The sequence below is a fragment of the Mixophyes fleayi genome, chromosome 3 (assembly GCF_038048845.1).
Source record: "Mixophyes fleayi isolate aMixFle1 chromosome 3, aMixFle1.hap1, whole genome shotgun sequence".
NCBI classification, from domain to species: Eukaryota; Metazoa; Chordata; class Amphibia; order Anura; family Limnodynastidae; genus Mixophyes; species Mixophyes fleayi.
Window position 1 is genome coordinate 65,630,171 of NC_134404.1, and position 13,311 is coordinate 65,643,481.

At 38.4% G+C, this 13,311-nt stretch overlaps 1 protein-coding gene across 2 annotated transcripts; it reads left to right on the forward strand.

Annotated features, from left to right (window-relative positions):
- Positions 1 to 264: 264 nt before the first annotated feature.
- On the forward strand, positions 265 to 13,081 carry NRROS (negative regulator of reactive oxygen species). 2 transcript variants are annotated; one of them, XM_075201594.1, is made up of 3 exons: positions 265 to 693; positions 4,083 to 4,206; positions 10,578 to 13,081. In XM_075201594.1, exons 2-3 carry the CDS (start codon positions 4,099 to 4,101, stop codon positions 12,516 to 12,518), a joined length of 2,049 nt encoding a protein of 682 aa, XP_075057695.1. In that variant the 5' UTR covers positions 265 to 693; positions 4,083 to 4,098; the 3' UTR covers positions 12,519 to 13,081. The 2 variants fall into 2 exon arrangements, with proteins under 2 accessions (XP_075057695.1, XP_075057696.1); XM_075201595.1 differs by lacking the exon at positions 4,083 to 4,206.
- Positions 13,082 to 13,311: the final 230 nt, after the last annotated feature.

Genomic DNA, 13,311 nt, shown 5'->3' on the forward strand with positions numbered 1-13,311 from the left:
TTTAAGTGTACCTTTTAGTCAAAATATAGCCTATACTTGTGTAGCTCAACCAACTGCCACATCCCACTAACAAAAGAATGTAATCATTTAACTGTATCCCACAGAGAGAGTTTTGTGAGCTACTGATGAAAATGTATAAAAGAAAAAGGAGAACTATCTGGAGAAGCACAACCTAGTGACTGCTCTAAAACTTTTTTCATTTCACACTCACAGCAGTTCATGTGACTTTGGTTTCCGTTATTTCCTTCCGCAAGATCTAAAATAACCTAGAAGGAAGAAAAAAACACACAGAGCAATTTGCAGTTCTGTTTCAGAACATGCATGTGCCAAGATGACCACATGTGCACCTCGCTTCTCGGCTAATTGACCAAGCTCCACTTAACATCTTACCGACTCCCACATTGACACTTGCTCGCCTCCAACTTCGCCAATATTACATCAACTTGTAACGTGCATTTGTCACCAACTTGCTTTTTCTTGCTGAACATTCTGTGGCTGCACAGTGAGATTTTAAACAAACGTCCGCAGCTGAATTTCATACTAACTTTGTAGGTTAGATATGCGACTTTCACTGATGAGTCCCAATCCAACATCCCAAGGTCCTAGACTGCAATGACGCCACTTCTTCATTCATTTCTGTGGCCCCCAGCATCTCAAGTTGAACCCAAGATGATGTGCTCTCGGTTATGTGCGGTAAGTGACTCTATTATTGTGTCTTCTGGGGTTTTCTAACCCACATGTAAAACCACCCACAAAAAGAAAGAAGGGACTTCTATTGAACAGGCTGCTGTTAGAAGTCACTAGGACCGATTGTAACTCAAAATGTAGAACTTTGCTGCAGTGAGTTGCAATACAGAGGATTCACTATTAAATCTAGTTACTTTATATAAAGGCATAATATATATAACTGATGTCACCTGGGGCATAAAAAGTACATTGTGTGCAAACAGCTTTAAACATGAAAATGTTTTTATATATATATATATATATATATATATATATATATATATATATATATACACATACACACATACATACATACATACATACATACATACATACATACATTAGATAGGTAGATAGATAGATAATGGTTTCATGCTCTTTTGACACAAATGATATGACAACTAGAGGCTCCTGAGTTTTTTTTTAATACTTCTGAGTGTTCCCAGAATTGTATTCCCCACAAATTTGTCTTTCACTGGCACCTCAGTTATTTACATTATTTGGATAGTAACCTCTGCTTTATGTTCAGGAGTTGACTAGGCTCTTGGACTGGGGAGCATCTGCACCCGAGCCGGACCCATAGTGGGCTACCTTGGGTTGGGATACCTCTTTTTTTTACATTTAAAATATTTGTAATAGACTGGTGAGCCAAGTCTCAGCCCATGGGCTAACATTCACCAGCCTCTCCTGTTCACTTCTCTTTTTTATCACAATTATATCAAGTTATTTGTAAGCTGTTAAAGGAAGGCCTTGGTATAACATCTCCAGAACTGGCTCCACTCTAAGCTTACATAGTTATTTGGAACTCTATATATGCCTCAGCTTCCATGCATACCAAGTTTCTTAGGTCAGTCCTGGGTTCTCTTTCTGGAAATCTGCAAGACCTAAACTTACTTTTACAAGAATTCACATTTTCAATGCACCCAGATTCTCCTAATTTTTGAAACAGACAAAAACAAATAACATTGTTTTTAATAGCATCATATGTTGTGTCACATGAGTATCCTAGTTTACAGTTTCATAGTTATTAGTCTCCTACCAATAGCTATCCATATATTAGCTATTTTCCAAAAACATTTTTAATCTGCAGAACTTCATCATGACCATGTAGAACTCGGGTGAATTACAAATCCCTTACCCCTATTTAAAGGTTTCGTGGACTTCCCCTCCTCTTCAGGGCCTTCAGTTCAGCTCGACTTTTCATTGGGATGTCTACATCTAATGGCAAGCAATACCCAGATCATGAACTTTATTTTATCTCCACTAATGGACCCACATCCTATCGTCACCAGCTCTTAAAGACGATATTCCTTATAGGAAGCCATAGAAGAAAGGCCTAGGCCCTCACAGCCTTACCAAAGGTTAAGTTCTTCTTAGCCAAAAAGCAAGTGTCCCCCTGCATTACCATTAAAGCATGCTAGTTGTACCTTATTAGCACTTAACTAGCGCTATCAAACTTTCAGAAGGGTAGTAAGGATTGGTTTAACAATTTTGTATACTTGGGCAGCATTATATGTAAGAGGGATGTGTGGGAGTCCCTGATATTGGACTATCTACCTTCTTTCTGCATACTAGGCAGGTTTTAGCTGAATTCTGATCTGTCTTCAAAAGTAAATTGAATAGCATTATGAGAGGAAGTAACCTACATAAAATCACAATTTTCCAATCCACTTCTCAACCCTAGGAGAAAATTGTAAGAGTCTCTTTTTGCTATTTAAATATTGTTTAATTTGATTCCTCTATTGGCCAATTTCAGATAAAGGTAATTAATTTCCTCTCTGCCCTTCTGCCCAAGCTGCCATAGATGAACCAATGTTACGTCTGTTTTTTGTATTGGATGAAGAGGTGTGACAATATTATTAACATATTTTCAGTAAAGAAACTATATTTTGCAAGAAAAGATATAGCCTTTCATAGAATTTCCAGACTATACTAATATATGTTTATGGAAGTAATTAGCTATGTCCTTCCCTTTGTAAACAAAAACATAGTTTAAAAACACTGGAAATGTAACCTATATATGTATAAGCATATATATATGTTTTACATATAGAACTATTGCTGGGGCTCAGCCATTGGAATTTTACATACCACCTAGTTATTGCTATCTTTGATTCTACTTGCATTCTAATTGCATTGTCTATATCACTGCACCCATTTCTATTTTACCCCTGGTACTTTGTAGTTATGTAATATATTGAATGTCCTGAATGCTATTATAATATTACTGGAGGTTATTTATGAAGCACACTCTTTGTGTACCACAAAACTCCTTGATTTTGCACCTTTGCATCTGGATGATCTTCTCAATGCACTTTAAGATTTATGGAGACATCTCCGCAACCTAAACGGGTGGGGCATGTAATTCCGGCAGTGGAAATCCCAGCACTTAAGCTGCCGGAACATAGGAACATATCGGCAGGCTAAATGCCGACACTTCCATTGTACTGACAGGTTGCCAATGTCACTAGTGTGATTTGCGACATTGACAATGTTGTTAACCTAAATGCTAACATTAAAAGAGTAGTGGAGGCGGGTCCGGCATTTCCTCTGCCGGAAATTCTGACCGCCTTCGACCTAAACATGCCCCAATTTGTGCGGAGAGTCAGAATGATCTCCAGAGGCGCACTGAACTTTAGTATCAACCCTTTCAATAAAATATAACATTTTCCATTTTTCTCCCAAAATACCTCTTGGCTTAGCCTCATGTATGGCTTAAATTAGTAATAAGATTGAAGGGACATTAATGAAATTTGTTTTGTTTTTTTTACATTGCCCGGTATGTGCCTGAAAATGCACATTCACTGAAGTGCAATATGGTTACGGTATAGGATGAGACTTGAAGAACACCAGCCAGAGTCAAGTCCTTTTGTGGAGTGATAGAAATCATATATCCCTCAGAAGAACAAGAAACACCCTTAAAATGTGCCCTATCCACCCATGCATCTCAATGAAATAATCTCGCTCAACAAAAGTACATTTCTGCACTTTACTGGTCCACCTCCTCCACTCTGCTTGTGCCAACTACAAATCCTCCGCAAATGCTGCCATGTTGCTCTGTAAAACCACGCGCCTCGCCAGATGTCTAGGAGCAAATTGTGCAAATCTAGGTACAGGACGAGTCCTAAGCTGCCTTTGCCCTACACAGCGGATGTTTTGCACCTCGTAATTTACCTCCAGTGTGTTTTTTTCTGTTACTTACTATAATAAAGGTACATAATAAATAATAGTGAAAGTAATGTCATTATTATAAAATAAAATATCCGATTACCAACATCCATTTTCCTGAACATCAATCTGGCTTCATCATTGACAAAAGAGAAATCACAACTGCTTGTCTTCTTGTGCTTTGTCAGGACACCTACTGATGATATGGCCATTGTGTCCTTCTGGTACTCATTGGGTTGTATGTACCTGATAATACACTGGAGGAACAATGCTGATGGAGCAAAGCGCTTCTCACAAAGTGGCTGCCAGCTGGTGAGTAGACCCTACATTATATTAGCATCATACCTCTGATGTAAAGCTAGTTATGTTATGCTAAACCCAGTATATGCTAAACACAGTATTGGGCTCCTGTTCCACTTGCATTTTCTGTGTCCTGTGCCAGATCACAAACAGCCATACTCATATTCCACAAAGCCCATTGTAGACCATTTGTTACACAGGTAGTTCTAGATGTTCTGCACACTAAACACCAAGATCAACAGTGTACATCTCCAGCTCTTCATGCCTAGTTATTTAAAAATAACAGAAAGAGACTTTCCATAAGTTCATCAAGGTACAGTCAGATGAAACAAAATTGACAGCCCAGCACCTGTTCACAAAAATGTCCAAAAGACTATTAAATGTCAGTACATAGGTATTTATGAAGTGACTTTCTACATTTAATAAAAGTTTTGCATATTATTAATTGTGACCATGACCTTGTACTCTTCTAAGTATTTACCCCTGTGGACAGTGTAATGGTACATCTATCTGTCTAAGAATGATTAGATGGACTATGTCTTGACCCAAGGCAGGGACATCATCCAGCACAGGACCTAAGCCTGAGTGGGTCACAGTAGAATGTTTAACACAAGGAGTACATGGTAAAAGTGATTTTATTTTCCTCTTGTGTATCAGCACCATGAACTAATTAAGTACAAAATTCTACATTGGGCCATTATAATTGGCTGGCACTGCATACCCCAGTCTGACACTGCTTTTGTTACCACTTTGTTATCACTTATACTTCCACCAAGGACCCACATCGTAAATATCCCTTAATAAATTGCAGCCATAACTTTAATATATACAGCAATACCAATTAATATACTGTCAATTAAAGTTTTTATGACCAGAGTAGTGTCTTATATCACTCAGTGTGCAGAAATGTATTAGCAGACACCTTAAGTTAATGGTTACCGCTAAAAAATTGTGCTCACCAAATGTAATTAAAAATGAAGCGTTAATGAAAACATGTACCCTAGAGCAAACTTACTCACCAGTACTAAGCAAGAAAAGGCAGTGTACTGTAAGGATTTTCTGAACACCTGGGGTAAATGTATCAAACTGCGAGTTTCCAGCAAGTTTGAAAAGTGGACATGTTATAGCCTATGCCTATAGCAACCAATCGGATTCTAGCTATCATTTTGCATAATGTACTAAATAAATTATTAATAGAATCTGATTGGTTGCTATAGGCAACATCTACACTTTTCAAACCCGACGGAAACTTGCTTGATACATTTACCCCTATATCTCCCGAAGGTGCATGCACACGGCGGATCCTACTTAAGATCTCCACAGATGTCAGTAGTTAATCTCTGTTAGAGATATTCCAGCATAATATGGCAAATGTTGTTACTGCTGGGAGGGATAAGATGGAAATGAAAGCGGCTGCGCTCTCTTGCTCTCCACTAGAAAACAGAATATTAGAAACCTCTTTATATAAATATATCACAGGACATAAATGTCAGGAAATATTTTGAATTTAAGCATGATTAGACCATAGTTGCTGATAACCTCTACCTCTGGCACCAAGTAGCACAATACTGGGATGACACAGGTTTAAAATGATAAAAGTTCAGTCTTTCATTTGAACAGCAGATTATCTCCAATACTCCTTTCATAATATAGAACAGGACTGCAACTATGCTAAGTATAGTTGAATCACAATCAGGGGCTGGCTGGGTTGGGGGGCATCTGCCCCCCCCGACCAGTCCTATAGTGGGCTACCTTGGGCTGGGTCACTGGGCCAACTGCATTTTATTTCCTCTAAAATGTTCCCAATAGGCTGAGTCGAGTTTTGCCCCCAGGGCTAAAATTTGCCAGCCCTCCCCAGATCACAATGCATAAATAATAACTTGAGACTTCCCAATAAGTAGAAATATAGATAAGATATACACAGTTTACATTCTTGATACACAGCAGATAAGTCAAAGAACGTCAGTATTTGGATTTCATGTAACTAGCAGCACATAAGTAAAACAAGCTCCTGCTGGTCATATTAATACAGTACAGGTAACAGGATCGTTAGATACTGGTCTGACAGACTTAGGAATTTGCACTGACTGAATCTTATAAGCACAGATCTTCCCTCCAACACCTACAAACCACCAATGTTTATCTTACACACAACAGATTAACCCTTCCTGTGTTTCTTTAAGCCCAAGCCAGCTGCCAGTCTAGAAAAGGTTTGTGCAGTTCCTATCAATAGTCCCTAGCAATTCTCCTGTACTGCACTTTCTTAATTATAAATGTTACTCTAGGGCTCTGACCCTCAGATGCCACCATGACTGAAACCATTTGTGACAGTTAGATATAAACTATGGTTTTAATGAAAAATAAAATAAAACCGCTATAATAATCAACATGTACATAAAATACTGACAGCATATACCCAGCATATGGACCTGATCAATTATGATGGGTTGATTAGGTGTAAAAAGATATATCTATCATACATCAATTTTATAAACTTAATAGTTTTTCAGAGCAGAGAATGTCTTTATGTGTGAGCTCAGTCTGTGTGATAGGAGTGAAAGGTCTTCCAGAGTACTAAAGTCACTCCAGTTTGAGGGTAATAGACCAGTGTATATAATCTCACCACTCCATAGAGATCTGGTTCCAAAAAGTCACTGGGGTAGATAATTGCAAAACCCACCATAGTGATCAGCCTCACAAAGATGCTGGTGGTATGACAAGCTGTCCAGTTTGTATATGGGTGCAATAAAAGTTTAGCTTCCTTAATGCATTCGAGTGCTGTCCTGAGCCCACACATAAAGACTTTCTCTGGTCTGAAAAACTATCTTTATTTTATAAATTTAAGGTTCCATGATATATTTCTATAAAGAGCATTCTAACTAGAGATGGTCACTGACCCCCGTGTTTTGGTTTTGGATTCGGTTTTGGATCTGGATTACCGTCGTGTTTTGGTTTTGGTTTTGGTTTTGCAAAACTGCCATTGCGTGTTTTGGTTTTGGTTTTGGTTTTGTTTGGTTTTGTTTTGCTATTTTTTTGGAAAATCCATGTTTTTGGGCCTAAATTAACCCAATTTAGTGCTCCAACTGTTTTAGAGACAAGTAATCTAATTGTTGAGGTAATAAATCATCCAAAAAAACAGTTTAATTCTTCGTTGGTAGGCCTATTCTACACACAAAACAGATTGTCTTCCTCTCCATCTATGCATATTGGCAATGCAGCCATCGTCTTTGAATGTATATTACACCCTACACTTATAGTTAAATATGTAAAGAAATGGAAAAAGCCAGTTTGGTTTCTGTCTCTCAAGGCCCCCCTCCACTTGTATAAAATACCAAAAAATTCAGCCATTATAGACTGTACAATATTAATTGACATGGAGAAAGCCAGTTTGGTTTCTGTCTCTCTAGGCCCCCCTCCACTTGTATAAAATACTAAAAAATTCAGCCATTATAGACTGTACAATATTAATTGACATGGAGAAAGACAGTTTGGTTTCTGTCTCTCTAGGCCCCCCTCCACTTGTATAAAATACAAAAAAATCCAGCCGTTATAGACTGTACAATATTAATTGACATGGAGAAAGCCAGTTTGGTTTCTGTCTCTCTAGGCCCCCCTCCACTTGTATAAAATACTAATAAATTCAGCCGTTATATACTGTACAATATAAATTGAAATGGACAAAGGCAGTTTGGTCTGTCTGCATCAGATCCTCTCTCCACTAGGAGTAAAATAGAAAACTATTCAGCCGTTATATAATCTAGAATATAAATAGAAATTGAGAAAGGCAATTTGGTATCTGTCTGCATCATAATCATCAACATCATCATTAGCGCCCTCGTCGCCTACACAAATCTCCCCCTCATCCTCTTCTAATTCCAAAGTGGCATCCTCAATTTGGGTATCACCGGCTACACTCGGGCTATTAAGGCACACATCAGCAGAATGCTCACGATTAGACATCCCACTGTTGGATGGACTCTCCACAGGGATTGTTGTCATTTGTGAATCAGAGCAAATATTCTCCTGTAATGCCTCACTGTTATCTTGCAGCTCGGCTTTGACGCGTAACAGTAGTTGTGCACCAATTGTAGGCTGGGTAACTTTTTGGGATCTGCCACTAATAGCCAAAGGTGAAGGCCTCATTCTCTCTTTGCCACTGCGTGTGTAGAATGGCATGCTTGCAATTTTTTTTTTATCGTCACTTAACTTTTGCTCAGTTACACTTCTTTTTCGCTTCAATACAGTAAATTTTTTTTTGGTTTTTGTTTTTTGCACTAATTTGAAAACACTCTGTTGTTTGACATCGCCTTGGCCAGATGACGTACTGGGAACACTAACATCAGGACTGGTGACAGAACCTGGTTGCTCATTCAGATCATATGTGGACTGCTTTGAATCCATTCTGAGCGCAAACCACTGGGGAGTGCTAAAAATTATTTAGTAGATTCTGCTGACAGTTATGACTTTTGACAGCCAGAAATATTAATGCACAATTAGGGAGGACACCCCAAAAGCACTGAGGAGTGCTAAAAATTATTTAGTAGATACTGCTGACAGATATGACTTTTGACAGCCAGAAATATTAATGCACAATTAGGGAGGACACCCCAAAAACACTGAGGAGTGCTAAAAATTATTGAGTAGATACTGCTGACAGATATGACTTTTGACAGCCAGAAATATTAATGCACAATTAGGGAGGACACCCCAAAAACACTGAGGAGTGCTAAAAATTATTGAGTAGATACTGCTGACAGATATGACTTTTGACAGCCAGAAATATTAATGCACAATTAGGGAGGACACCCCAAAAACACTGAGGAGTGCTAACATTTATTGAGTAGATACTGCTGACAGATATGACTTTTGACAGCCAGAAATATTAATGCACAATTAGAGAGGACACCCCAAAAACACTGAGGAGTGCTAACATTTATTGAGTAGATACTGCTGACAGATATGACTTTTGACAGCCAGAAATATTAATGCACAATTATGGGGGACAACCCAAAAGCGCTGGGGAGTGCCAAATATGAAGAAAAAATAATAAACCTCTATCCTCCTCTCTGCACTAGCGATTTTGGTTAGAGCAATTGCAAGAACAATATTGTATTCTTTCTCTGTCCCTGCTCTAATTAGCCTATGACTACACCCTGCTCTCTCCCTCTGTCAAATGGCGATGGATTGCTGTGGAGGCGTGTATTTATAAAGTTGAAGTATCGCGAGAACCGAGTCCCGAGATCCGACGACGTCACAATGACGTTCGGCCTCGATTTGGATTCGGAATTGGCGGGAGAGTACCGAGCTGCTCAGCTCGGTACTCGGATACCCAAAGTTCGGGTGGGTTCGGTTCTCGGAGAACCGGACCCGCCCATCTCTAATTCTAACATTCTGTTGTTTTGCAGAAAGCAAGTGAGCATAGACAATACTCTTCTCTGTTTTCAGAAACCAAACAGTCTCATTTGGCAGCAGCGACTTCTCTCTGCTAATTAAAATTAATGATCATTATATAGGGGCCAATGGTCTGTAGGGGTTTCGTTCTCTTCTTTGAGCTTCATTGCTGGGAGGGGTACCCGGAGCTTGCAAAGAATAAAAGTTTGAAAGACTCTAGTGCTCACCGCTTGCTTGCCTAAAGTTTTTATGAAACAGTGATTTGTGCTACTTCAATATATATTGTTCAGTGTTATTCTTGATGTCCCTGTAGAAGTCAGTAAGCAAAATTTGGATCAGGCATATTCGCAAGTTAAAGCCCGATATATGGTGATTTGTAAATTTCAAACTTTTGCACTGTTTTTCCAGTATCCAGTTATCCCTAACAGTGGTAGCTACATTTCTCACAATACACTGAAATATCTCTAACAGTTATTGCTGACATCTGTGGAGCCCCATATCTACTGTCCTTGTACGTTCATGAGGTCAGGTGGCCAAAACTCTTATCGTCTTTCCTTACCTGGTTCCGGAAAATTACATTTATGTTTATTCTTGGATACATATTTTCATTAATGGTTCTATCTGAGATACATTTGTTGAGCACAGCTTTTAAAAAATGGCTATTCCTTACTGTAAAGTGGTTATAGGATATAATAACATTTTGCATTAAGTTAAAGAATAGATGTATCCTCATCAAAATAATTTTAAATATGTTAATGTAATAATAGTACAATACATACTGTATTGGCATTTTAAGCATTGCATTAACCTGTGTGGTTAGTTCTATTTCTTTATGATACATGTCTCATGTATAGTTGCCAAAATATTACTTAGAAAACTTACTTTATTTTCTAATGACTCTTCCATGCTTTTTTATTGCTCCTACATGGCTGATTTCTTCTAATTTCCTGCTCGGTATATGTACATCATATAACATGTTGCTCCTGGTTTAGCTTTCCAGAGTGGCGGATTGCAGACATATACAACTCTCCTCAGTTCCCCAAGACCTTCCATCCAATACTCAAGAACTGCTTCTAGATTACAACCATTTGGAAAGTCTGAGTAACAAGTCTTTGCTACGATATCAAGAGCTGATGAACTTGAGCTTGAGATCCAACAGTTTGGGTTTTATTGATTTGGAAGTTTTCCAGGGCACAATGAAACTGGAGTCACTATCACTACATGATAACACTATTTCTACTAACTACACTTTGGTCTCCATGGGCTTGAGGTCTGCCTCATCCCTTAGGTGGCTGGATATGTCTAGAAATTATCTTACTGGGGACATGGTGACTATTCTTCTTAGGAACTTGACATCACTGGAATACCTCTATCTGGACTACAATGTTATTATGCGTTTGGATGGCTCTGTCTTTGAAGGTCTCACTAACTTGAAGGAGCTCAGTCTTCAGAGGAATTACATTTATGAGATTGAAGGGGGGACATTTGAAGGCCTAGTAAACCTGAAGACAATGAACCTTGCTTTTAACCTACTGTCATGTATTGAGAACTTTGGTCTGACACAGCTTCAAATGCTTAATCTCAGCTTTAACAACATTGAATGGTTCCTGTCACAGGAAATTGATGTCGACTTCCAACTAGAGAAATTAGACATTTCTCACAACCAATTGTTATTCTTTCCATTCTTGCCAAAACGCCATCATCTGCGCTCACTGCTGCTGTCCAGCAACAATATGAAGTTCTATGCAAATCTTTTTGATAAAAACTCTTCCTATGTCAATTTTCTCATAATGGAAAACAACACAACCAATATCACCACTGTTAACTTATGGGAGGGTTTCATTCCGAGTGATCTCTCCACATTAAATGTTCTGGACATTAGCAGAAACCAATTTGATTACTTACCAAACGAATTTCTTGCTGCAATGACTTCTTTATCCTATCTGAAACTTAACTGGAACTGTTTAGAGACATTCGACTTGTCATATGGACAAATTTCAAGTGCTCTCAATACACTGGACCTTAGTAACAATAAACTTTCAGAGCTGAGAATAAATGTCAGCTCCCAGAGCTTACAGCAGATCACTTACCTTAACCTGAGCCATAACAGGCTACAGGAATTGCCTGAACAAATCTTCAGCACCATGGACAAACTAAGCACCCTGGATCTGAGCCATAATTTGATTCTCCTGTGTTCTCATTCAGGAGACGTTGCCAGTGATCAAGGTTGTGTGGACCTTAGGAACATAACATCTCTTAGGTATCTACACCTATCAGACTGTGGGTTAAAATTAGACAAGCACATTGTTTTCCAAGGAACTCCATTAACACATCTGGATATTTCATATAACCAGCTGAAAGACCTTCACTTTTTGTTGGACACTACGAGAACGCTAAAATCTCTTTCTCTCCGAAATAGCTTATCCTTTGTTGGCAATATTGATTTTTCGGTATTCCAGAGCTTGATTGTGCTTGATCTATCAGAAAACAATCTCACTACATTCCCTGCATCATTGACTGATCTGGCTCTTCAGTATCTGGATATCCATAAAAATAAACTACTTTCAATACCATTGTACAGTACCAACCAGCCGCTCACAAGGAACCTTAATACCATTTACCTAAGTAACAACCCATTTGACTGCTGTAAATTGAGCTGGTACAACATACTGCTTACATTAAGTACCATCAGTATGCCTGATCGCCAGCAGGTGACCTGTAATGTTTCATCCAACTATATGTCCGTGCAGGAGGTTTCGGAGTCTGATCTTGATATCTGCCATTGGAAAACTGGAGGCACTTTCTTGTCATTGCTGCTTACCTTGCCCACTTTAGTAACTTTGTTGGTGGCTCTTGTCCTAGTGTTTCTTACATTTAAGCAGCCCCTACTACGAATGTTCAAAAGACGTTTTTTGACATCCTCCAGCTACTGAGATATTGTATATGTGCAAGGTCAGACTGATGACGGTGGCACAAGTTATGAGTGCTAAAAAGGAGGCTGTTAGACTGTGAGTTCATGGCTATAGGCCATCCTTGTTTTCATTGTACACTGCAAAGGCACAATTTTATATCAACTAAATATTTAAACATAAAATATGCCCTCATTTTAAATATGGCTAATTTCACTCTATTTAAAATTAATATTCAACAAAATAATGATGGCAAAAAAATATTACCTACACAGAGAATTTTGGTTGTCTATATAATTGAATTTACATGCATGGGAGCTACCATACAGCTTCTAGAGGTAATGCAATGGAATAGTAGCCTTACGGTCAACTTATCATAAAACTGTACTTGCCAAAATAATTTGTTTTTCTCCGGAAGAAGCGTCCTGCAAAGCATAACATGTTTTTAGAGAAAACCATTTTTCAGAGGTGGAATATCCTCTCTACAGATTAACACAATTTGGTTGGTGTTATGTTCAGTCCTGAAAAAGAGCACAAAATATGTGTAAACACTGGCCACAGTCTTCTTAATAAAAACATGTAATTAAGATTGTGTTGGTTTTATCTACTGCATTAAAAGCAAAAACAATATAATTTGTCTGCTTTAAAGGATAAATTACACTTAAAAAAGGCAGTTTTAAAAATGAGTTTCCCTCTCCTATTACTTCAATAATGGTGGGACCCCTTCCTCTGTGTGTGGGGGGTTGGGGGGAGGGGTTGATGTTTTTATGAAAAAGTGTTTCTCACAGTGGAGTGTAAAGTCAGGTCTGACTCTTCA

Excerpts from the sequence above, each read along its gene's own strand:
- NRROS (XM_075201594.1), top strand. The coding sequence starts at position 4,099 with ATGGCCATTGTGTCCTTCTGGTACTCATTGGGTTGTATGTACCTGATA. Across the intron at positions 4,207-10,577 it reads CACAAAGTGGCTGCCAGCTG|CTTTCCAGAGTGGCGGATTG; the intron begins GTGAGTAGACCC and ends CTCCTGGTTTAG.